This window comes from Haemaphysalis longicornis, unplaced genomic scaffold (genome assembly GCF_048455015.1).
Source record: "Haemaphysalis longicornis isolate Haplotype H1 unplaced genomic scaffold, Haemaphysalis longicornis Haplotype H1 scaffold_10, whole genome shotgun sequence".
Taxonomy (NCBI): domain Eukaryota; kingdom Metazoa; phylum Arthropoda; class Arachnida; order Ixodida; family Ixodidae; genus Haemaphysalis; species Haemaphysalis longicornis.
This window is the reverse complement of record NW_027526204.1, coordinates 67,598,430-67,623,368: the sequence shown is the minus strand read 5'-3', so window position 1 is coordinate 67,623,368 and position 24,939 is coordinate 67,598,430. Positions and strand designations below refer to the sequence as shown.

Below are 24,939 nucleotides of genomic sequence, written 5' to 3'. Positions count from 1 at the left end.
TATCACCTTCTTTCGCCCTAACCCCCAAGAAGGCCTCGGAAGCTGATCTCGGACAGCCCGCAGTGAGGGCAGGTGCTTCGGGGAGGCCCTACATATGCAATCGCCCGTTCAGCATCCTAAGAAATACTTCTAGAATTACAGGCGAAGTGAGACCTGTTATTGAATTCAGAGGTGCACACGCTAAATGTGCTAAGATGTTGTGCTCGCACACGTCACAGATGCTATGAAATGAAATAACAAGGAAATGGGAGTGTTTGCTTGCTACGCTGAATGAACACGTTTTCATGGTAGTTACCCTCGCAGGACCGGGCATTATACCGCCACCGCAAAGAGGGCACATTCCCCGAAAGGAGTACGGAAACCCCATGGTATCCGAATAATAACACGTAGGAGAGCACGCGGCAAATACGGATTGTACTAAGAGTACGACACGACCGTGGGCGCTGACTTCCTGTCAGCGACAACCTGTGACGTTGCCGAGGCCCGACAGAGGAAGCACTCTGCTGTCGTCACCGCACCCGTCCGCCGCACATAAATTGTCGCCGGAACTCGACCAGAACAAAGTTACACTTCATGCTGTGACGGTCGCATCGAAAGGAGCCTCTCATACAGGCCATGGGATCGTACGTGTTGACGGTGATCTTCGGCTGCGCTTTGGCGCTGGCTCCCCGTGTGGCGGATGCTCAAGGTAATTTTGGGCACTGTCTCTTCCACGTTCTTGTAATATGCACTAGAAACTGTAAAAAGTGAATGTAATAGAAGCGTTTGGCCACAGTGACGAGATTGCTGAAGCAGATGAAACGCATGGTTTTAAATGCTGGGCGTGTGCTTTCTTTGCACAGAAGGAATACTGGCAGAATGTGAAGAATGACATTGTATTGGAAATGTATATTGTGGCTCTGGGAAGTCAGTTCTTAGGAGAGACAGTAGCATAAGTATTTTGTAGTGATGGTTTATTACTAATAGCGCACAGGGCAAAGAGCGGAAAAGTTTACGTTTATTAGTGCATCATCTGATGCGACAGTTGCAATATCAGTAGCAGTGGAACCAACAGTGGAATCAGGTTTACTCTAAAATAAAGGGAATGCACGAGCGGTGCCCATAAACAGTATCACCAGTGCTACTGGCAGCAGCGCCTCTGTCAAGCGTAATTCAAATAGCTGTAACTGTAACAGGACGAGCAGTAGTAGTAACTAATTGACCGCAACAAGAACAACTTTTTGGTGTGTTGCTGGAATAGATCCAGAAAGTAAATTGCGATCCTTGGTGTTTGAAAAAATCTAAACAGAAAAAGAGGTCACAGCCGCATACATTTCTTGGGAGTTTTGTGAGTCATGAGAACTGCCTGCAGTAGGCCGAAATGGGCCAGGCAACCATTCTGCAATGACCCGAGCAGAAGTGAGCATACATGACAGCCAGGAGGTGCTGTAACATAAGAAATTGTTCATCTTTGTTTGTAGACTTTGTACTCTCTTAGGCTGTTCTTAGTAACGAATATTGCAAGCGGCGCAATTTTAGGGTAACGTTTTTCTCTACCTAAAATACATGCCATAAAACTGCATTCTTCGAAAGGATTTTTGACCTAATGTATGCCTGTCGATATGTACACAGAAAAAGATCATACAGATAATGCAATGAAAAATTTTTGGGGAAATAATTTACGGTAAACAAAGGAAAACTAACCCAAACTCTGAGTTGATCGAATAACGGCGCCTAAAGGCATAAACAAACAATCAATCGAAATTTAAAGCAGTGTGGTTGGGATTAGTGCGCCCAGCCGATCGGGTTAAGTATACAACTGCCTTCATCTAAATGACCACACTTCGTTTAAAGGCCCGTTTTGCGCAAAAATGTTGCATTGGATAGCCTTTAAAGAAAAGCACCGACGAAAAGGCGACAGGACGTTTTACTGCCACCAGGATAACAGTGCGCTCGTACAATAACAGGCAGCGTAGCTCTATTGGTGAGAGAAGCTTGCCTGCACAAATCGGTAAAATCAATTCGAATTCCCCTTTGTGTTGGTTGAAAAGCAGCTTAGTGTGCAACTTCGTAGCGAAGTCGCAAAATGTCACGGAACGAGGCTGGCCAATTATCCGGAACCGGGCTCAACAGAGCGGTACATCCAGGTCATAGCCGACATTTGCACATGAAGCCTATCGTGTTCATCGTCGAGAGTTCCATCAGATTATACGCGATAACCTGTGCAAATATTGTGTAGGAACAGTGCCGTAGCTTATGTATGCTTGCTGCCACAATAGTGTCATTTTATAGGGTACCGCGTAGCCCTAAATAAATCATCTAACGGGTAGCCCTAACAAACCATCTAAGTTGCCTTGAAGTTTGTAATTTGTTAATTGAAATATGAAAAGGAGAAGAAGAATATGCTCTATTTCAAAAGATACATAACAAAACTCTGAATGATGCATCTGGGTCCTTAGCCGAAAAGGCTATTACGGACCCATTATAAAATGGTGTTTGTACATAATGCCTCCAGGATAGCTGACGGCCATATACATTGTACACTTTCGCGAAATTGAGGTTGTTATGGCAGGCATGTCGCGTATCACGCCAAGGCAATAAAAAAGTGATGACGTGTAAGGTGTGTTCAGAGTGAAAAATCTGTTAACGACAAGGGCCGTTATGTAGTCACGAACTAGGTTAAAAGGTATTATGCTATGTTCCTTAAAAATTGGTGCGGAGGGTAAAGTCCTTGAAGATGATACCATTATTCTTAAGGCTCTTTTTTGAAGAATGTTTATGTGTGCTTGATATGATGCATATGTGAATCCCCATGACTCTATACAATAGGTTATGTGACAATGAAAAGCACTAAAATAGATTATTCGTAAGGTTTCTTTATTAAAATGGCCTTTGCCTTAATTAGCGTGTAACATCCCTGAGCTAGTTTCCGACTTAATTCTTCCATATGTGGTGCCCAGCGAAGGGAAGGTTCTAGAGTTATTTCCAAATATTTGTACTGGTCAACCTGGTCGATTTCTATCCGTAGAATGTTTAAGGAACACACTTTCGGTCCTTTTTTACGGTTCGAGGAGAACAAAACAAATTTAGTTTTTTTTAATATTTAACAAGAGCTTGTTCGCATTGAATCACTTAAGTGTATACTTTAGTTCTTTATTTCAAAGTGTCTGAATTTCATTCAGTGACGGATGTGTAACAATGACAGCGGTATTGTCTGCATATAAGGCAGCTTGCGCTTTATACAGGAAGCTAGGGTAATCATTAATAACGAGGGAAAAAAAGTATTGGTGCTAAACAAAGCCCTGTGGTACTCCGTTGGGTACATGTTTTACTGATGACTTATCTAGACCTACCTGCACAAATTGTTGGCTCTTAGTTAAGTAACTTCTGAAAAATTTTATGGCTGGCCCTCGAAACTCATAGCGTTCTATCTTAGTGAGGGGAATTTTATGATTTACAGAGTCAAATGCTTTTCTTCATCTAACAATATGCCTAAAGCAAATTTCTTGTTGTTAAGCGCATGGCAAATTACTTCTGTGACTGAGTGCGCAGCCGTTGCTGTAGAATAAGTTTGCGAAACCGTGTTGATTTTGGCTCAAAATATTATATTTTTGAATATATCTTATAATTTTTTTAGGTACTAATTTTTCAAAAAGAATGTTTATGCAAGACAACATTGTTATGCGACGGTAATTTGCGATGTTATTCGGGGCATCTGCTTAGATATAGGCGTTACCCTCCCAGTTTTAAGTGCTTCCGGGTAAGTTTCTGTTAGAAATGTCTGGTAAAAATTTTTCTAAAGGATGGCACATTATGTCAGTGTTCTCTTTTAGTACATGCACTGTAATTTCATCAGCACCAACTGCTGTATTTCCTGGCATCTCTTTTGTTATTTGTACTATTTCCTCCTCTGTAATTTCTTCGAAAGCAAAATTATTATGAATCGGAGCGGGGAAAATAGGGTTATGGTCTTTGTCATTATTATTCGACGAAAACTGGTTCCGGACATTAAAAAATTCGTTAAACATCTCACGTAGACGTGAAGTACCACAGCCTGAAATGGCTGAATCGGGCCATTTAATACAAGGTTGTTGCTTTTTCGGGATAGAGTTATTATTCGCCAGATCTCTTTCGAGTTCCGCTTTGCTTTTGCAATGAGGTTACTATAGTATTGTTTTTATAGTATTGTTTATAGTAGGCAGTGCTGTGTACCGTGGCAATGTCAAACAAAGCAAGATCTTTGTCACAAAGCGAACATAATTTCCATCTAAAACGCTTGCAAGTTGCTGTACACAGTGGGATATTTGTCTGCTTTCGAACAGTCAGCTTCAAACCCCTTTCTCGCCCTGTTTCGACAAGAAGTGCGTGTTACATTTCAGGGTTACGTATACTCGTGAGAAGGGAAGCGCGCTGTGGTACTGACGACCATGTTCCCACAATGTCACAAGTACCATTAGTGTTGGTCTTCGAACATTCACATTTGCCAGAATGGCTCGTGGAATGCAAGGCTTTTTTCCAGTAAGGCGCAGTGTGGCCCTGGAGGGGAGCTAAAGGGAAGCCATGTAGAGGCGCACTGGCGCCGTAAGGCAAAGCAGCGTTTCGATTACAAAATCATTACTTCGGCGTAGTACTTCTTGTACCAGATGATACCCTAAGTGTGGCAACAGGTTTCGTATACATCGTGAAGGGAAAGTTGTGATGTCGACTACTCATATCATTGCCGAAATTTCTAAAAAAGTGGATACTACGTGTCACATAATTATTCTGCATTCAAAATTGGCTTTATGCGTAAAGGAAACTAAAAACTTATTGTTTCAGCACTGAACCATGATTTCAGTGGTAAATCAGTTCAAGTATATAGCAACTTGGTCAAAATGTTCTTTCCCAAGTAAAAACTATTGTTAAATACTTCTATCACTCTGTTCTGACAGCGAACGTATCAAAAGATACGTTGAAAAGAACCAGAACATTGCGAAACAATGCTATATAAGGTACCTAATTTAAAAACTGAATATCTCCTCCTGTAGCTGCGAACGAACATTGTATTTCGGTTTTCGGTTAGGTCGTCGGACCAATGAACCACCTTTTCGAATGCTGATACCAGACGTATACAGAAGTGACAGCATTTTCTGATTATATTTTCAGACGCACCAGAAGTTTTATGGTAGCCTCGTTCGCGTGTGTAGTAGCATTTCTTCCGAGACCAACAGATATGGAATGGCGTGCGTTTGTCACGCAAAACTAGAAATTCCAGTATGCGTCAAGGTCACGTGGCATTGCTTGTCGTTGTTGAACAGTAAAATTTTTCATTGACTTTGTTTTTGTTCAGGAGACACTGGTGTGTGCAATGCTGTAAACGTATACCGCTGCTACCAAGACTACACCTCCTTGCTGTTTCGGAAAGAACTGAAACCACAAACGGACGGAAGCTACAACGAAACGGCGTACGATCTAATTTGCAGGTAGGCCTTCCGTTACTTCCTGTATGCATGCCAGTATATTATCACGCAGAAACGTGTCTGTATAAAGTTCCCGGTTGTGTTGTTGCTGGGAACAGTGTTCGCTGTGAAAATAATTTTTGAACTCAATATCATATACAGAGCGTGTTATTTTTAACTGTATTGCACCCAACTAGCTGTGATTATTCAGTATTTCCGCCAGCATTCGAAAACCTAAACAGGAGTGACAGTCCAGCTCATTGTATAGTTTGCATCTAACTCTGGTTGGTGTCTAGCGTATGTCGTTGTCGGTTATCAGGATTTGTTGGCCCATCCAGCGTTGACAATGGGTATAGAAAAAGTTTGCCACCATAAAAAAAGTAAGAGTGTTTTCCGCAGCGATTTTTGGTAAAAAGAGACTTTCCGTTAGAATTATCTGGAAGTGTGTAAGTTTTGTTTGAAAAATCAAATATTGCAATCTGGATTTAGCCTGGCTTCGCTTTTTGTTTGAGCGAGAAGGAACCATGAAAAAAAAATTTATTGCCGTCACGGACAATTTTTCTACAAAACAAATTGTAGCACTGTGAATAAAGCGTTTATTAGTAGCCACTTTACAATCGCAAGTATTCAGAACCCCTCAGTACAGACCACCAATTGCGGTGCTGTAGTTGCTTCTAAGATTTCACTGTTGACGCGGCGAACACTACACACGACCAATCTACAGCTCCCTGAAACGCAGCGGACCAGCAAATTAGTCGTGAAAACCGATTAAGTCTTTCACCTTATAATATATAAGCACACCAGCCCTAATGATATTCACCTGCTTTTAGTAAACCACTTGCATGAGAAGTGTACCTTTATTTTAAGAGCCACACTTCAACATGGCCCCCAGCTTTCTACTGACCTTAGTCTCCGGAATTGCGTTAGTTCATTTTTAATTTTATTAAACATCCTTATGAAAGACTATGCATGAACGACAAGAGTATTTTATGTGTTAAACTTCGGCGAGCATTCCTAATAAGGCCATCGGAGGGAATGATATTGAACCAACCCGTATCAGTGCGCCCGTGCTCAGAGGTAGAAAAAGACGTGTCCAAAATAGGTTGGGTCAATAAAAGGCCTTAACAACACAGTTCCATTTCTCTTCTTAAGGCTGCCGGTAAAATACGAGAACTCTTTAGGCTTGATCTTGTGCGCACCTGCGGCTTACTCCAGAACACCAAGTTCGTTATCACGTAGTTATCAGGGTTGTTAGCGTAAAAATCGGACTATGCTCCTCGCTAAGCCCTGCTTTTAAAAACTTTATTTCAGTGATGTGAGCGAAACCTCACCCTGCATGCAAGCCATCAACAATTGCCCTCAGGGTTTCCAGGATCAATTCAAGCGATCCGAAGGAGGTTACGGCGCAATTCGAAGCATAGTGTGCAACAAAGACGAAATTAAAGGTAAGGAGGCAAAATGTATTTTAAGACACAATTAAAGCTATGAACAGAGGTCAGCAACCTGCGGCCCCCGGCTGCATGCGGCCCTCGGGGCAGTAATATGTGGCTCGATTATTGTCAGGTATAATGACATATTGCCCATTCGCTGATTTCTTTGTGTTTGCTTGCAAAATGATGCGTTGCCCGTCGAAACTGGCGTTCCTATACGAGCGTTCTTGTTCCTGTCAAGTGAAATCTTCAAATCCGTGCTATTCGCTTCTTCGCGAGAGATTTCCTTTCCCATCACCATCTCAACGTCGGGCATGGCGCCCCACTTCACCGGGTTAGGGCTAAGCCTACCCACGCCCCGCCGCCAACCTGAGGCCTACCCTTTTAGGGTGCGCTGAGTCGGCGCGTGCTTCAGGAGTAAAGTTCCGATACTTCGCCAAAAGGACCACTCACTGAAGAATGTATGGTATCACCATGATCCTCAGAATAACAGACGGCAAGTGATGCACAATTTAGCCACAGGGACCACAAACGTCGACCGAAAACATTTACAGAAGCGGAAGCCGAAGCTTCCAGGTCCGCACTGGTCGGCGCCCCCTGGCCTCATGGCACGTGGGCCTGAAGAGACATCGCCGCACGGCAGCCCCTCAAGGCGCAATGAAGCGCCTCGCCACCGCATCTAGGCTCCCCCGGTTACCGAAGGACCAGAAAGGAATTATCGTCAGGCCGAGGGAGGGACTGGACGTCAGAAAAGTAAGCCAAATTAGGCTCGCACAAGCTCTTGCCATGGCGGCTGCTCTACCCCCGGCGGAGACCGAGGGTGTCATCGTTTGCCCTAACGTCGTCCAGAATATTTTAGTCATTTCCACACCAGCGACGAAGAATGCAAACGGATGCGCTGGGATCCAACAGATTCGTATAAGCGAAGGATCGTACAAGGTGGCGGCGTATATAGCGGCCTCCAATGACATAATTAGGCTCATACTCAGAGTCTCTAACCGCAGGGTAGAGCAATCTCCTTCGGCTCTACCATGCGTTTCTTATGAGCCACATTATTTAATTCGCTTCGGCGCTGCACAGGTCCAAAACGGAGGAGGCCAAATTCGATTCACCAATGCGGAAAAGCATAAACAATTCCTTCTTGGAGGTCATTGAGGCCCAGAAGACGGCTCAGGTCGTGCGTCTATCGTCCTCGCGTGCTAGTAGGCGCACCTGTAAGACATTAGTTGCGGTCTTAAGGAGTCTAACGAGCATAAAGTGACTCTATCGCCCTCGATCATAAATACGCTTATAGTACATCCGCTTCCAAGAAATATCAATCCGCATTAAAATGTAGGGCGCCGCCTAGTTCGGGCCCGCTCTTTATTGACCTCCGTTGCAGAGTCCGGAACTCGCGATCTTTGTCGATGCAGCCCAGTACGAGCGCTCCGACAGCTTCGCAGTCGCTTCAGTCAACCACAGTGGCAAACTCCTATGTTCTGCCTCAGTTACAAAGGTATCGGCAACGGTGGCTGAGGAAATCGTTATTGCTGTAGCAATGAAAGACCCATCGCGCCAAATATCTTCATAGATTCGCGGTCTGCAGCTAGAGATTTCTCCTCGGGCTCTTATCTCGCGGGAGGCAGCGGCCATCCTCGGCAGCGAAGGCGCTGCCGGATTCCGCACTATAAAATGGTTCCCGGCCACATGGGCGCCAACGAATATCACCATCTTGCCAACGCTATTGAGTTTGCTCAGGATCGCCTGCGAGGTTTTACTCATCACAGTGGTCCCGGTGAATTCGCAGGCAGGGTCGCCGGGAGGTACAGCTACTCGTTCCTCACCTTCCGCCAGTTCGCGCCTCATTATCAACTCTTTTGGTCATAATCAACTCTTTTGGAGGACTTTTCTCCTTCCTCGCCCTCACCTCATTCCACCGCAATCGCCGGCATTCAGGATGCTTCTAACGAGATCTTCCCCTTCGAGGGGCCGGTTTAGTCACTTGTCGCCAACATAGAACCGTACTGTCCGGACTGCGGAGAGGCGCACTGATCACTAACTCATGATTTGGCAGTGTCCTGCGTTACGCGACGCAGTGGTCACCAAACAGGATTGTGAGGAAGCAATTAAGAGCGGCGACCTTTCGGTTCAGCTTCGGGCTATCCAGAAGGCATGCGAGCGGGTGGAGGGCCACAGCATTCCGATCCCCGCGTGGGGAGCGACCCACGACTGCCAGACTCCCCCTGAAAAGGGCGGTCCAGGGCAGTTTGTCAGGGCATGAATAACGTTCTTTGTCTGTCCGTCTGTCTGTCGGACTGCAAATTGCCCCACCCCGCTTCCCCCCACCCCATTTCCCGTCCCGACCTCTGACGTGCTGGGTTCATGCAACTGGGCCCTGCAGCTCAAAAGTTTGCCGACCCCTCACCTAAATTACGGCGAGCTTGAAAGTTTACAGAGTGCCGTCTTTTTCAACCCCTCCCTCCTCGTTACCTCCCCTGCCGTCTAATGCAACCACAAATGGCGAATTCTCATTTTCCTCTCTACTTTTCCCCCTCATATTCCTCCCTCGAATCTCAGGCCTCCTCCGGCTTGTCTGAGTCCTTCCTTTTGTACTCCTTTCCTACTACACCCCATTTCCAATCCTCCTTTTCTTCTCAGTACCCAACAGTGTTCCGCTACTACAACACTCAATTCTGCTATCTTCACAAATTAAAACTGTTCTCGGTCACGCTGACAGAACAGTTAAAAGGCGGTTCTAATAGCAACAAAAACAGCCTCTGTTGAGTCACTCATCTCTATTCCAGCCACGAAGGACCTTTTTTAAAAAGAAACGTGAGAAACGTTTTAAAGCCAAAATTTTGTGCCACATTGTCGTAACAGTGCACGAGCACGAGTGAAGTTCTATGGGCGAGCAAAATAATGTTTTAACAGTGTTTTAGCAGCACGTTAACATGCAAATGACACGAAAAAAAAGGGAACTAGATGTCACGCTCCAATCGTCAAGCCATGTTTCTTGGTGAAGGCTTAGGCCGGAGGTTACCAATGGCGCAAACAAGATTACGTGATGTAACATTATTTTGTTCGGTGACTGGTGATCTGTCGCCAAATCACGGGAATTTAAAATTCACGTTATTTTTTGAAGAGTGGGATAAAATTGGTGCAATTGTAGTCTGCACATAGCAGAGTCGGATGAACCAAATTTATATTTTGTCTGTATGGCCCCTTGACGAAACTGCTGCCCAGGCTGTGATACGAGAAGCAAAAGTGAATTTGGGCATTACGCCCAGCGCATTCAACTACGACGGAAAAGCAGTTCTCCGCACGCAGCTTTGTTGGGTCTGCCATTGCCACCGTGTGAATACTTTGTCCACTTTAAACTATGATAACCTCTCTTGTTCATAATCAATTTCCGCTTTCAACGCGGTCCTAATCCAATAATTTTCGCAGTGACAGCACTTGGTTAAAAAGATTTATGCTCACCGTATCTCATGTGTGTCATCTGAATTACTACATCTTTGGTCTTCACCATGCACATGCTATCAATGTCCTTTTGCGCTGGAGCACACGAGCAAGAAACGTAGATTGGTTAGCTGTTCATGATGATGGCAGCATTGACGACGTCAGTGGTCAACCGGCCGGGGTACGGTAAGAATAATCTAATAAACGTTTTTCTTGCTCCGCAAAATTTGCAGGGTTCGTAAGGATCGCCAGTTGCATTGCCAACGAAAAGACAGACAAGTGCGTGGGCACCCCGCGGGATCAACCAGTAGGCTCCAACCCTCGAGACTACTGGTGCAAGTAAGTAGACTCGTATCAGTATATAACAATATGAAATTTTTCGTTTTGAATTGAGGTGAATTTTGTAACAATTTTTGCAGTACAGCTGAAAGACAAAGTTTTCTATTCGCAACAATGTTGTGTAATTACAAAGTAATTCTAGGAATAAATTTTTTATGAAGTGCTCTCGATTCTAGCAGCTAATGGAAGTCTCAAAGTAAAATTCCTAAGAGCTGACAGTTTATTTGACTACAAAAGGAGCTAATTGAGCATGCTTAGTTTTTTCTATTTCTGATATTCCCCAAAGGGAATGTCGAGAAAGACTGCTCTGAAACATTCGTTGTGTACGAAAATAAGGTAAGTTAGGTCATAGATCTATTGATGTCTGGTAAGTTGGCTCGGCCCTCGCCTAAATAACAGAATGGAAGAATTGACCAGGAATAATCAAATGCGCGGAGAAGTGTCACGCCGTACCGTTTCCAATGGGAGAGGTTTGAGACTGTGAAACACAGTAGCCAACTCGTGCTTTGCTGCTGCGGTTTTCACTGTGTAATGAAAGCAACACATCGTGCATTTTATGTCGCTTGTGGTGTACCACCAATCCTTGATCCCTACTTTCTCATCTAACGCGTGCCTTATAAGGCTGTGGGATGCACACGTGCTTCGACTAACGGAAAACAAATGAAGCTTCATCGACGCTGTCGCTGCCACAAAATGCTTCATTACTAGCATGAGAAATTGGCAACTTATGGGCACGGCTTAGCTGGAACTTCATGCTAAGTCATCGTTAAGCGCACTGAAAACCAGACGAAGGGCGTCAAAAAACCGTACCTTGTCTGTTACATCCATGGTCTTGTATCTGAAGCGCTAAACGATGATTTAGCCTAAGAAAGGTTAACGATAGATGTATCACTGGGGTGGTATAACTGGTCGGTAATTATCCCGAAATGCCAAGAAACGCAGCTGGTCATGGATTGATATGTGCGACAGATGATATGGTTTGCAGTTGGGCAAGTAGGCACATCATCGAACGAAACAGCGTGAAACACACGGTTTAGTAATGAAAAGACACACAGGCGATAAAGGAATATATTTCTCGAAAGGGGCCTCACTAGCGAGGTAAAAAGAAATGCTAACTTCAACTATTCCTGGCGCAAAGGAAAGCACGAATAAAATACTGAGCTACCCATAGCCCTCAACACTTGCTCGGAGGAAGTTGCCAAAAGTGCAAACAAACAACAGAAGTTAGAAATTGCCTGTAGGCGTGCGATAACGTTATCAGCTCCGTTCGCAGCGCGCGAAAACCTTGCCAGAGGTGAAATTCACGGAGGAAAGAAAAGCTTAGCAGAGGCCCTCACGCCAGTTCTACTGAAGCCGGTAACACTATTTTTGGAGGCCGCCCTGTCTTCATTGTATCTTGCGCGCAAGCGCCACCTCCTCCGCCTTCGCTCACTCTACTGCAGTCTGATTCATCTCTACCTGCAGACCATTGGCTACCTACTGGGCTGCACAGTGACGTAGGGCCTCGGTGGGCCTTTTTTGGCGCCGTTGCTGGGGCGCTGTCGCCAGTGGCTTCTGACGAACACGAAAATATTATACCACTTCCTCCACCCTTCTCCCAATGCCCCAGTGCCAAGAGAAGCCTCTCTGAAGGTGTCTTTCGTCCATGCGTTTACATCTTCCGTTTCTGCTGGCGCGTCGCGTCGTTTTTTGGAGCAGCGCCTCTCCCTACGTGGGGTTTCAGTGGGCACCGAAAGGTGGCGCTACAGACCTTTTGCACGAGTCCCACAGAAGGTGGTAATATAGAAAACGAGCACGGGCAGCTGCTCAAGGGAGAGGAAGCATTGGCATATCTTCATGAAATCATCACGGAGAAGTTCTGTAAGGTGGATGAAGAGGCACCGCGGCGACACAGAGATGTCGCAGCGGGTAGGCCGAAATGTTTGGAGATATATGGGGACAAGCTGAAATGGAAAAGAGCAGAGGAAAAGGTCCCCAAGAATACCGCGGCAGGCACGCATGGATACCGATGGAGTTGATTAACCAGTTAGGACCAAAGAGCAAGGGAAAGCTACTGCAAGCCATAAGAACAAGGATAGAAGAAAAGGCAATACCGGCCGCGTGGCAAATGAGCAGGATGAACTTGGTGTACAAGGGCAAAGGAGTCAGGACAAACCCAAGCTCGTATGGGCCAGTAACCGTCCCGTCAGTGCTGTACAGGTTAGCAATGCAGGTAGTGAAGTTCGAACTAGAGCAGTGGGTAGAAGAAAATAGGATATTAGGGGAAATTCAAAATGTGTTTAAAAAAAAAACAGAAAACTAGAGGACAACTTATTTGTAGTAAGCCAATGCATATAGGTGGCGAAGATGCAAAACCGGCGTTTGTGGCTAGCATTTCTGGAAATTAAAGCGGCGTATGATAAATAGACAGGGGGCGGCTAAGGAGTATCCCGGAGGACGTGGGAGTTGGGGCCGAATTCGCTAGCTTACTCAGGGAGCTATAGCGGGAGAACCAAGTTCAAATAGTGTGAGGGATAACATACAATAGGCCTGCATACACCTACAAGGGTTTGAAACAAAGATGTCCTCTCTCTCCGCTGCTGTTCATGATCTACATGGCGGGGTTAGAAAGGAAGCTAGAAGTCAGCACGGCGGGGTTCGACCTATCCTACATGAAAAACGGGCAGGTGGTGGAACAACAGGTTTCGGGACTAATGTATGCAGACGACATATTGTTGATGGCGGACAACCGGATAAGTATGCAGGATTTGATGGATATATGCGGTGAAAAAGCGCCGCACCTAGGCATATCCTTTCGCCGAGAAAAATAGAGGATCATGGTGTTGAACGACCGCGCGAAGCACAAAACAGTATTAGTGAAACAACTAGATATACCACCGGTGAAAGAGTATAAATATCTTGCAGTATGGCTAAACGACATGTGAAGATTACACGCTGGCTCATGCCGCTCACCTTAAGACCAAAGGAAGACTGAACGCGGCTATAGTGAAGCATAGAGGTCTCTGGGGCTACAACAAATACGAGGTGGCAAGGGTAGTCTGGAAATGGGTCATGCTACCAGAATTAACTTTCGGAAATTCGGTTCTGTGCATAAAACCAAAGATCAAGGCTGGCCTGGGTGTAAATCACAGGCCGGTAGGCAGACGTGCCCTAGGGGCACACAGCACAAACTAAGCGGTACAGGGGGATACGGGGAGGTCGTCTTTCGAGGCGAGGGAGGTGCAGAGCAAGACAGAGGTTGAGGAGCGACTTAGTGACATGGGGGGCGATAAATGGGCAGCAATGGTGTTTAAGTATCTCTATATGAGGACCATGGACACGCGGTGGAGACGGAGGACAAGACAGCTGACAAAGTCGTGCAGAAATTCGGTAGGGGAGGGTGGGGTATAAACAGCAGTTAAAAAGCATGCACGTAAAAGTAGCAGAGACGACGAATTGGGTACAGAGAATGGAACTGAAAACCCCCGGAGACTTATAGGACAGAACAACTAGAAATAAGGAAGGAAGGTTTCTATGGCAATACGAGAGGCAGTGCATTGCTCCTCGAAGCACCGGGCGGGGTGGCTCACACCCCGGGCATACGCGGGTATCTACAGGCAGCAGAATGAAACGTGCATGTTGCGGCAGGGATCGGAAAACTATAGACCATATTGTCAGGGACTGCCGAGATAGGACCACCGCGGGGTTAGGGGGAAACGACGCCGGAGGAGGCTTTGGGATTTAGTGCGAGGGAGAACCTCAACTTCAAGGCCATAGAGGTGACGAAGAGGCGACTAGAGTGGTGGTTGAAGAAAAGTAGGGAAGGGACGGGTACGGAGGCGGAGTAATCATACGGAAGAAAATTTAGAGCACCGGGGGGAAAAAGGGGGGGTGGAAATGATGGGAGTTTAAAACCGGGGGGAGGCAGAGAGAGGGGGAGCCAAATCTATTAGATTAGCAGGAGTAGAGCATGTAAGTAGAATAAAACAAGCAAGTCGGTTGCAGACAACCGACGCCCCGATTCAAAAGGGAGAGCCAGTAACCATCACCATCTTGGGCTGATTTTAAATGCAGAGCATTTCTTAGCCTCGCCTCTTCCTGCGTCGTACGGCGTCCACAGCTCCGCGTCCGCAGCAGGTGCGCCTCTCCTCCTTCCCCCCTCTCTCTCAACAGCAGCTGTCGCGCGCATGCGTCGTAGTCAGCCCGTTCTCTCCGTCGTGGTCTCGGGCACGGCCGGGCTGGTAGAGCGGCGGGCGCGCACTTTCGCGTTCGCCGCTCCTCCAGGCCGGCCGTGTCTCGGCGTAACAGGTGCGTGATAGCAACGCGGTGGGGCGTGGAAGGGCGCGCGCTGCTTGCGCATGCGCGCTCTCCCCCCCCCGTACTGCTCTCCCTCTACTGCGCGCGCTGCAAATATAAAGCGGCTAGCGGTCGCTCGTGCTTCAGTCACTGCGTTGCTCCTTCCTTCCTTGGTTGACGCTCGCTCCACCCTAACGCGACTTTACTCTCCTCTCTCCAGCCCAAACCAACACCAACGCAACTACGACCCAACTACCCACCCTAACGCGACTTTCCGCGGCGTTAACGACCCCCAATGCTCTGCATTTACTCGTGTTCCCCTCGCGGGAAGGCGCGGAAATTTTTTGAGTTGAATATCAACACCGCGAGTTACGTCAGAATTTCTGCAACATGGGCTCTTAACTCTGACTGCTAAACAGTATAAATATTACGAAGCCTCAGAGTAAGCGCTTAGTTTGTCGAAAATTTAAAGTGCGGCCCGGCCGTCTTGAGAGCATTGGTAGATTGAAATTCGCAGTTTTTTTTTGGAGGGGGGGCAGGAGGGGCAAGACAGAGAGGGCGACGTTGAAGGCTGAAGTTAATATAGTTCGTAACTGAAATCTGTCACACAATCAGAATCACATACCAAACAGAAGTCCTCCTCTTCGAACGAAATGAGGAGCTGGCACTGTGTTTCTACGAATGAATGTGTCGATGCGAGGTACTTAGAACTTCATCACGGTGTTTCTACACTGTTTTCCTCTTGAGTAAAAACAAGCGCCAAAAGCTGAACGGGGACAATAAATAATGCACACGAATAAAAAGTTACGCTTATTGACTCGGCAAATATTAGCCCGCAATGTATTCAAATGGAAAATAGTTATGTATAAAGACTTTATCTTGGCCATCAAAGCATTAGGATAATGGTCAAAAAACAATTGATGCGATATCAAATCATAACACAGAGTTTCTTTATATTTAAAAAGCGTTTCTATGCATAGCGTTTGACATTTCGTGTTGTCATAAACGGAATAAAGAAAATTAAAGATGCAATTTCTTAGAACAGGACCAGCTATTCAAAGCGTTCAAGCTGTTTTCAAGCGCGTTGGGGCATTCCTGAAGCTCATAGTTTTGAACCAGTGAACGCGTTTACCTCACCCGCCGCGGTGGCTCAGTGGCTAAGGCGTTGCGCTGCTGAGCACGAGGTCGCGGGTTCGATTCCCGGCCGCGGCGGCCGTTTTTCTGATGGAGGCGAAAAGCAAAAACGCCCGTGTGTACGAGATTTCGGCGCACGATAAAGAACCCCAGGTGGTCAAAATTAATCCGGAGCCCTCCACTACGGCGCGCCTCATCGCCTGCGTTGCGTCGGCGCGTTAAAACACTCAATCAATCAATCGAACGCGTTTACCTAAGCCACAAGTTTTTCGGAATTTTTCTGAGCTTTATAACGGTAGATTTATTATTCATAGTCTCAACCAGCGTGAAGAACTTTGAACAAACACGTAAAAATATCCCGTTTGTACGCGCGCACCGTGCGTAAATGTTCTCGACGTTTGCTTCACACTGGAAATCACCTTATATATCGTACGTGACAAGCGAGGAATCGAGAAAGCGTTTCCCAAGCCACGTATTTGTCACGTAATAGATAGTCGGGTAATATTAATAGCCAGCTTCAAGCAAGTAGCACGCTGTGACTTCTTCCACTCGTAACAAAAGAGAAGACAAAACCTGAAAACGCGATGCATGGACCGCAGCACGATACATGATTTTGCCCTCATTTGAAGCGTCCTGTACATAGCACGTGAAAATATATTCCCCGCTCATCTGACACACCTGTGGTGAAGGTACATGCAATACTCAAAAATCGTCAGGAAACTGCTGGTGCGTATGTACAAAATAGTGCTACAAAAAGGGCTGCGTATCGGCTGCTCTTTTTATAAATGTCGCCGAAAAACAATAGTCGAGTGGCGCCCCTGCCAAATAAACGCGTCCCTTGTCTTTCCCACTCACTTCTCATGCTGTTCGTCGGCCGTCTCGTCCCTCCCACGATGCCGCGAACCATGCATTGGGTTTGTTTATTTGTGTTTTGCTTTTACCGCCCGGCTGCGCCGGTCTGTGTTATCTCCGTGCCAAGGGAAGCGCGTGTTCGATTCTTTCTTTCTGTGCCGCATGTGTTATCTGTTCAGATAGGGAGAGCGTTCCGATCTAACGTGAACATCCCGGAATAATCTTCTTGCATCTACAATGTTCTCGATGCGAATCGACGGTTCCAGAACCACGCGCGCCAAAAGATAAAAAGCCTGCAGAGCAGACGCCGGGGCATTCGATTCTGCGACACTCGCCGACGCACGTACGTCACTTTGTTGACCACTGCTTCGCCGTCTCTGTATTCTTCTTTTCAGTTGTTAGGGGAGCACAAGTTCACTCCAATAAACTTGTTTCTTTTCCAAACAACTGCTTCGTCCTTGGCTACGTGACATCTGGTGGAGGTGCTGGGTAGGGCGACGGCGATCGGTGTGAGCGGGCTGGTCCTCGGTTGGTGTTGGACAGGTATTCGTCGATCTCGGTAGGGCGCTGGCCGGGTCGGGGGCGTGGTGCGTCGACGGAGAAACCACGCAGTCCGAGTCTCCTGTACGGGCAGCGACGATAGATGTGGTCGGCCTCTCCGCAGTGGTAGCACAGAGGACGGTTATCGGGAGTTCGCCATACGTCCGTCTTCCTCGGCGTCTGGTTTCGGGCTACCGGGGGTCGGGCGGGTGACAGTGGGCGGCGGTACGGCGGGGCCGTACCGCCGCCCACTCCGCCCACTCCATGACGCCGGAATCGAACCCCGAACACCGTGCAGCTGTAAGGATCGCCGATGATCACGTCACCCTGCCACCCCGCGCAAGCTTGATGATCACCGTCTACTGTGAAGGTGCTGCTCCCGACGTCGACGCTATCGTGGAGAGTGACCGAAGGTTGCTTCTTGACCGCGGTGTGTCTGTCGCAAGAGGCATTGCGCGGTTTAAGCAGCGCAAATCCCACGTTTTGGTCACCAATTTCACCGAGGAGTACCAGCATTTAAACAAGGGCGCTGCAATTGCGTTCGTCGAAGAAACGCAACAAGCAAGTGACGTGATAGCAGTCGCCGACTTTGAACGCGCACCCGACGATACCTTCAAGCTTCCGCACCCCTTCGACGTGAATCCGGCGCTACCGCAAGAAGAAAGGAACAAGTTATTGGCTTTGCTGCGTCGCTACAGCGAGTGTTTTTCGTCGAACTCAAAGTTACGTCAAACACCTCTGGCGAAGCACCGGATAATAACCGAGGATGGAGCCCGACCTACCCGACAGTCACCGTACCGCGTCTCTTCCCACGAGCGCGAAGCCATCCGGACTCAAGTCGACGACATGCTCAACGACGACATTATACAGCCATCGAAAAGTCCGTGGGCTGCGCCGGTCGTACTCGTGAAGAAAAAAGACGGCACACTGAGGTTCTGCGTTGACTACCGGCGATTGAACAAGATCACCAAAAAGGACGTGTACCCCCTGCCACGAATCGACGACGCCCTCGACCACCTCTGCCATGCGAGATACTTCTCATCGATGGACCTGAAGACCGGCTACTGGCAAATTGAAGTGGACGAGAGAGATCGAGAGAAGACTGCATTCATAACCCCGGACGGCCTATACGAGTTCAAGGTAATGCCGTTTGGGCTATGCACGGCACCAGCAACGTTCCAAAGAGTCATGGACACTGTGCTAGCTGGCCTGAAGTGGCACACCTGCCTCGTATACCTCGACGACGTTGTGGTATTCTCCCGGACTTTCGACGAACACCTCGCAAGGTTGCAGTCTGTGCTCGAGGCCATCCGTACGTCGGGTTTAACGCTGAAGCCTGAAAAGTGCCGCTTCGCGTACGAGGAACTGAAGTTTTTGGGCCATGTCGTCAACGCCGCGGGAGTCCTGCCTGACCCGGCGAAAACTTCAGCCATAGCGAACTTCCCAAGGCCGAAAGATAAGAAGGGCGTGCGTAGATTTCTTGGACTGTGCGCATACTACCGGCGCTTCGTCGCAAACTTCGCACGCATTGCAGAGCCGCTAACGCGCTTGACGAAAGATAGCACCGCTTTCAGCTGGCAAGACGACCAAGAAAAGGCATTCTGCGAGCTGCAAAAACACCTGCAAAGCCCGCCCGTGCTCGCTCATTTCGACGACAACGCCGAAACGGAAATACACACGGACGCCAGTGATATAGGCTTGGGTGCCGTCCTTGTCCAAAAACAAAGCGGGTGCGAAAACGTAATCGCCTATGCCAGCCGTGGTCTGTCGAAGGAGGAGAAAAACTACTCTGCCTCCGAAAAAGAGTGCCTGGCTATTATATGGGCCATTTCAAAATTTCGCCCATACGTGTATGGCAGACCGTTCAAGGTTGTAACAGACCACCATGCGCTGTGTTGGCTCGCCAATTTGAAGGACCCCTCTGGCCGTCTTGGGCGGTGGAGTTTGCGCCTGCAAGAGTTCGACATTACAATCGTCTACAAATCCGGCAGGAAACACTCCGACGCCGACTGCCTGTCCCGCGCCCCTGTCGACCCACCACCACAAGACTCCGATGAAGACAGTGCGTTCTTCGGGGTTGTTACGGAGAGCGACCTAGCCGCCCAGCAGCGTGCCGACCCCGACTTGCGAGTAATGATCGACTACCTCGAAGGACGAAACGTCGCCGTGCCTAGAGCGTTCAAGCGTAACTTACCAGCATTCAGCCTCAGAAACTCCGTCCTCGTGAAGAAGAATTTCAGCCCCGGAACAAGAACGAATTATCTACTTGTCATCCCCGCAGACCTTCGTGACGAAATTTTGGAAGCGTCCCACGACGACCCGTCTTCCGGACATCTCGGCACAGCTCGCACTATTGCAAAAATTAAGGCGAAGTACTTCTGGCCCCGCCTTACATCCGACGTCACCCACTACGTTCGGAGTTGCCGGGACTGCCAGCGACGAAAAACGCCGCCGACAAGACGCGCCGGACTTCTACAACCGATCGCCGTCCCGCGGAGGCCCTTTCAACAAATTGGAATGGACCTTCTAGGCCCGTTCCCGACGTCACGATCGGAGAACAAGTGGATTGTCGTAGCGACAGACTACATGACGCGCTACGCAGAGACCGCCGCTCTTCCGCGGGGGACTGCACAAGAAGTCGCCAAGTTCTTTATAAACCAAGTTGTGCTGCGACATGGAGCCCCTGAAGTCCTAATCACGGACCGCGGAACGGCCTTTACCGCGGAGCTGATGCAAGGAATCTTACGCTACAGCAACACGGATCACCGAAGAACGACGGCGTACCACCCCCAAACGAACGGACTAACAGAACGCCTGAACAAGACAATTGCGGATATGCTGTCCATGTACGTCGACGTTGAACATAAGACTTGGGACGAAGTCCTCCCGTATGTCACGTTTGCGTACAATACAGCGACGCAGGAAACTACGCAGATGACACCGTTCGAGCTTGTCTACGGAAGACGACCGACTACGATGCTCGACGCCATGCTTCCGCATGTAGAAGACGACGACCTCAACGCCGACGTCCAAGGATACCTTCAACGTGCGGAGGAGGCCCGCCAGCTCGCTCGAGTTCGTATAAGGGACCAGCAGCTGGTGGATGCCGGCCGCTACAACCTCCGACGCCGAGACGCCGAGTACCAACCAGGGGATCGTGTGTGGGTTTGGACTCCCATCCGACGACGCGGACTGAGCGAGAAACTTCTGCGACGGTATTTCGGACCCTACCAGATTCTGCGACGTGTTGGCCAACTTACCTACGAAGTGATCCCCGATGGTGACTCCGGCACATCACGACGACGTACGCGGCCCGAAGTCGTCCACGTGGTTCGCTTAAAACCTTTCTACGAACGATGACGAACTTTTATTTTCATTTTCGGACTGTCGCTTATGTTAGCATCGGGTCGATGCACTCTTAGAGGGGGGGTAATGCCGCGAACCATGCATTGGGTTTGTTTATTTGTGTTTTGCTTTTACCGCCCGGCTGCGCCGGTCTGTGTTATCTCCGTGCCAAGGGAAGCGCGTGTTCGATTCTTTCTTTCTGTGCCGCATGTGTTATCTGTTCAGATAGGGAGAGCGTTCCGATCTAACGTGAACATCCCGGAATAATCTTCTTGCATCTACAATGTTCTCGATGCGAATCGACGGTTCCAGAACCACGCGCGCCAAAAGATAAAAAGCCTGCAGAGCAGACGCCGGGGCATTCGATTCTGCGACACTCGCCGACGCACGTACGTCACTTTGTTGACCACTGCTTCGCCGTCTCTGTATTCTTCTTTTCAGTTGTTAGGGGAGCACAAGTTCACTCCAATAAACTTGTTTCTTTTCCAAACAACTGCTTCGTCCTTGGCTACGTGACAATATGCTAAAGGTTTGGTCATGTCAATTCAAATTTACCGCGGTTCACTAATGCAAGTCAGATGCCTCGATGCCAGCGCTGCCGTGTGGCGGAAACGCGCGTGAATTGAGGCACCGTACCACAACATTTATAGAACCACGTTGCCGTACTCCACGAGAGGTCCAAGCCGAACTTGAATCCCAACTATAGTGGAACCTTTCGTACCTATTGCCGTTTGAATATTTAAATGCCGGCAGGAGGTAGCGCTGGCACCAGCAGGCGACGGTTTTGCTGCAGTCGATGTAGTCCTTCATTTGCTATCGCAAATAACAAGCATCCATTAATGTTTAATAAATAAACACTACAAATATCACTTATGTATTGATACGCTGCCTCATATTCGCGTAATGACTATTTCTTGTTTAACACTGTTGACAAGTACGAACACTGACACCGGACATAGACGTTGAGATTTGGCTTGGAGTATATAAGACAATTGCGCACCTTTCTTTTCCCTTTGGCCGGGTGGCTGAATCGAATCACAGACAGGTAGACAGACCGACAGACCAAAATTTCTGCGTTTAAGTAGCCCAAGAAAGGCTATCGTATTTAAAACGTATAATGTTTCTTTCTCGCAGGTTTTCCCTGGGATCACTGAAATGCATCGACGAAAGTCTCCAGGATTGCAAGCGCGCTTATGAGCACGAGAAACCGATCTTTATCAGGTACTTCAGGGCCGTGTCAAACGTGTACATGTGTGATAGAACCGGGAACGGGAGTGGAAGCACTGCAGCGTCGCATGCGATTGTTTTTGGAGTGTTCGGCTTCGTCCTTACCCAATGGAAAACAAGTTGTTAATAAAGTCTGTGCACCAAAAGCATCATGTGTTGCTTTTGCGCACTTCCAAGTTCACAGTAACTGGTTCGTGAAAAAGAAAGTACACAATAGAACTTCACCGCTAAGCCCCTTTTCCTCAGATTGTAGCTTCCACGAAAGCGCCAAGAACACCGGTTCCATTTCCGTCTGCAGTTACCTATTTAGACTGCATGAGGGTATCTGGATTCACAACCCACCTTCGAAAAGTCTCTTGCTGATTGGTACGCGTTATTCATTTGAACGTGTATCTATATTTGGACAACGCAAAAAATTGGCCGCGTATCTGCTGCTTTCGTTGCCAATGTCGTCAAAACACGATAGTCTTTGTAGACATTTGCCAAGGAAATGCCACACTTTGCTTTCCCGCTCACCTCTCATGCTGTTGCGGTACCGTCGCGCTCATCCCAAGGTAAACACGCTAAAGGTTTACGCAAGGCGATTTGAATTTACCGAGTTCACTGCTACAGGCCGGGTTCCTCGATGCCAGCGCTGCAGTACGGCGGAGACGCGCGTGAATGGAGGCGGCCGACTACAAGGTTTATAGAACCGCGTGGCCGTGCTCTACCTGCGTTCCAAGCAGAACGTGCAACCTAGCTAGTGGAGCCTTCCGTTGCTGTTGCCGCGTGATTTTAAATGCAGAGCATTTCTTTAACTCACGATGTCACCCGGCGTTGTCGGCGTGCCTCGGGGTCCGCAACAGCTGTTCCATGTGCGTCCTCCCCCCACCTCCCCCTCTCCCGCATAACGCTACCCTCCTCGCTCTCAACAACAGGTCCGCACCCCTCCCCCTACACTATAAAAAAATATAATACTTACCAGCGCCTGGTTTCGATCCCACGACCCTGCGGGCGGAAAGCATGTTACATGGTGCTCTACCCACTGTGCCACAAAGCCGACACACAATGGAAGGCTACGAACGCGCCTTATATCCTTGACTCATTCAAACTACGTCAAGAAGCTGCTGATACAACGCATTCACTACCTGTGGGCGGAACGCGAGGTACATGGTGCTCTTCCCACTGCGCCACAAAGCCGACACAGAATGGGAGGCTACGAACGCGCCTTATATCCTTTTCTCATTCAAACTACGTTAAGAAGCTGCTGATACAACGCATTCACTACCACCAACTCTCCAAACACTAAACGTTAACGCAATACAGCCACCCTTTATGCGACGCATTTACTCGAGTCCCCCTCGCGGGGAGATGGGCCGTTTTTTCAAATGCCGCCAGGAGGCGGCGGGTTTCCGCAGTAGATGTAAAATATCATTTGCTCTCGAAAATTCAAGCATCCATGAATTTTTTAATAAAGGAACATTGTAAATATCCCTTGTGTACTAATTTCCTGTCTGATATTTCCGCAATGTCTTGTTCTTGTTCAACAAAGTTGAGAAGTTTGAACATAAAAACCAGGCTTAGACGTTTACATTTGGCTGTGAGTACAATTACAATATCAATTTTCCTTTGGCAGGGTGGCTGAATCGAGTCACAGGCAGACAGACAGACAGACAGACTAAAGTTTCTGGGTTTAAGTAGCCCAAGAAAGACTACCGTAGGAGTGCTTGAGTGCTTCTCTGTTCATGAAACTCCCGGCCAAGTTTCGTACGGAGACAAGGGCTACCGGGAGTGGCGCCAGCGCAGATCGGAGGGCATCGGGCGGCTGTCGCTGCCTCTGTAGCCACATCGCTAGCAGGAACGCAGTAGCAGCATGCCAGTTCGCACGAAATGTTTTCGTCACTCACAAAATGAAAAGTACAATTGAGCGGCCCATGACACGTAAAGCGAAAGCGCACTGCTGATAAGGCAGTGAGCGTCTGTTTTGTCAGACTCCTTCAATGCCTTTCTGGTCATAAAACTTGTCGTCACGCTATGGGAGAGCTTTGTACGCTGCCGCGCTGCGGCGCTGGTGTTGATTGGAGTACAGCCGGGGGTGTGGTCAGAGCGCGTTTGGTAAGGAACAGAACACGGAGTAAGATAAAACAGACTCTCGCTGCCTTATCAGCAGTGCACTTTCGCTTTACGTGTCGTGAGCCGCTCCAATGGACTCGTCATCTTTCGAGTGGCGAAAAAATGTGGATTTGATTGATTGATTGATTGCAGGGTTTAACGCGCCGACGCAACGCAGGCGATGAGGCGCGCCGTAGTGGAGGGCTCCGGATTAATTTTGACCACCTGGGGATCTTTAACGTGCGCCGAAATCTCGAACACACGGGCGTTTTTGCTTTTCGCCTCCATCAGAAAAGCGGCCGCCGCGGCCGGGAATCGAACCCGCGACCTCGTGCTCAGCAGCGCAACGCCTTAGCCACTGAGCCACCGCGGCGGGTCCGAAAAAATGTGGTGCGAACGAGCCTGCTGCTACCGCGTTGCTGCCTGCCGGTCTGGCTACAGAGCAGCGGCAGCCGCCCGATGCCCTCCGATCTGCGGTGGCGCCCCTCGCGGTAGCCTTTGTCCCCGTACGAAACTTGGCCGGGAGATTCATGAGCAGAGAAGCATTGAAGCACTAAGGTTTTATCTTACTCCGTGGTCCATTCCCTGCCAAACGCGCTCTGACCACGCCCCCGGCTGCCCTCCGATCAACACCAGCGCCGCGGTGCGGCAGCGTACGAAGCTCCCGCATAGCGTGAGGGTGACGTTTCATGACAGGAAAGGCTTTGAAGGACTCTGCTGTCGTCTTTAAAAACCTATCAGAGCAAGAACAGGGGCTTCTTTAAATTGATTGTAGGGTTTAATGCGACGCCGCAACGCGGGCCATGAAGCCCGCCGTTGTGGAGATCTCCGGATGAATTTTGACCTTCTGT

At 48.4% G+C, this 24,939-nt stretch overlaps 1 protein-coding gene across 1 annotated transcript; it reads left to right on the top strand.

Annotated features, from left to right (window-relative positions):
• The first annotated feature begins 526 nt into the window (after positions 1-526).
• LOC144158665 (uncharacterized) lies at positions 527-22,180 on the top strand. Its single transcript, XM_077689698.1, has 5 exons — positions 527-688; positions 5,309-5,441; positions 6,729-6,862; positions 10,519-10,624; positions 21,905-22,180. Exons 1-5 carry the CDS (start codon positions 616-618, stop codon positions 22,122-22,124), a joined length of 666 nt encoding a protein of 221 aa, XP_077545824.1. The 5' UTR covers positions 527-615; the 3' UTR covers positions 22,125-22,180.
• The last annotated feature ends 2,759 nt before the right edge of the window (positions 22,181-24,939 follow it).

Bases quoted from the DNA above. Each gene is read 5' to 3' on its own strand.
- LOC144158665 (XM_077689698.1), top strand. From the start codon at position 616: ATGGGATCGTACGTGTTGACGGTGATCTTCGGCTGCGCTTTGGCGCTG. The intron at 5,442-6,728 runs GTAGGCCTTCCG...ACTTTATTTCAG, and splicing joins GCGTACGATCTAATTTGCAG to TGATGTGAGCGAAACCTCAC. The intron at 10,625-21,904 runs GTAAGTAGACTC...TCTTTCTCGCAG, and splicing joins CCTCGAGACTACTGGTGCAA to GTTTTCCCTGGGATCACTGA.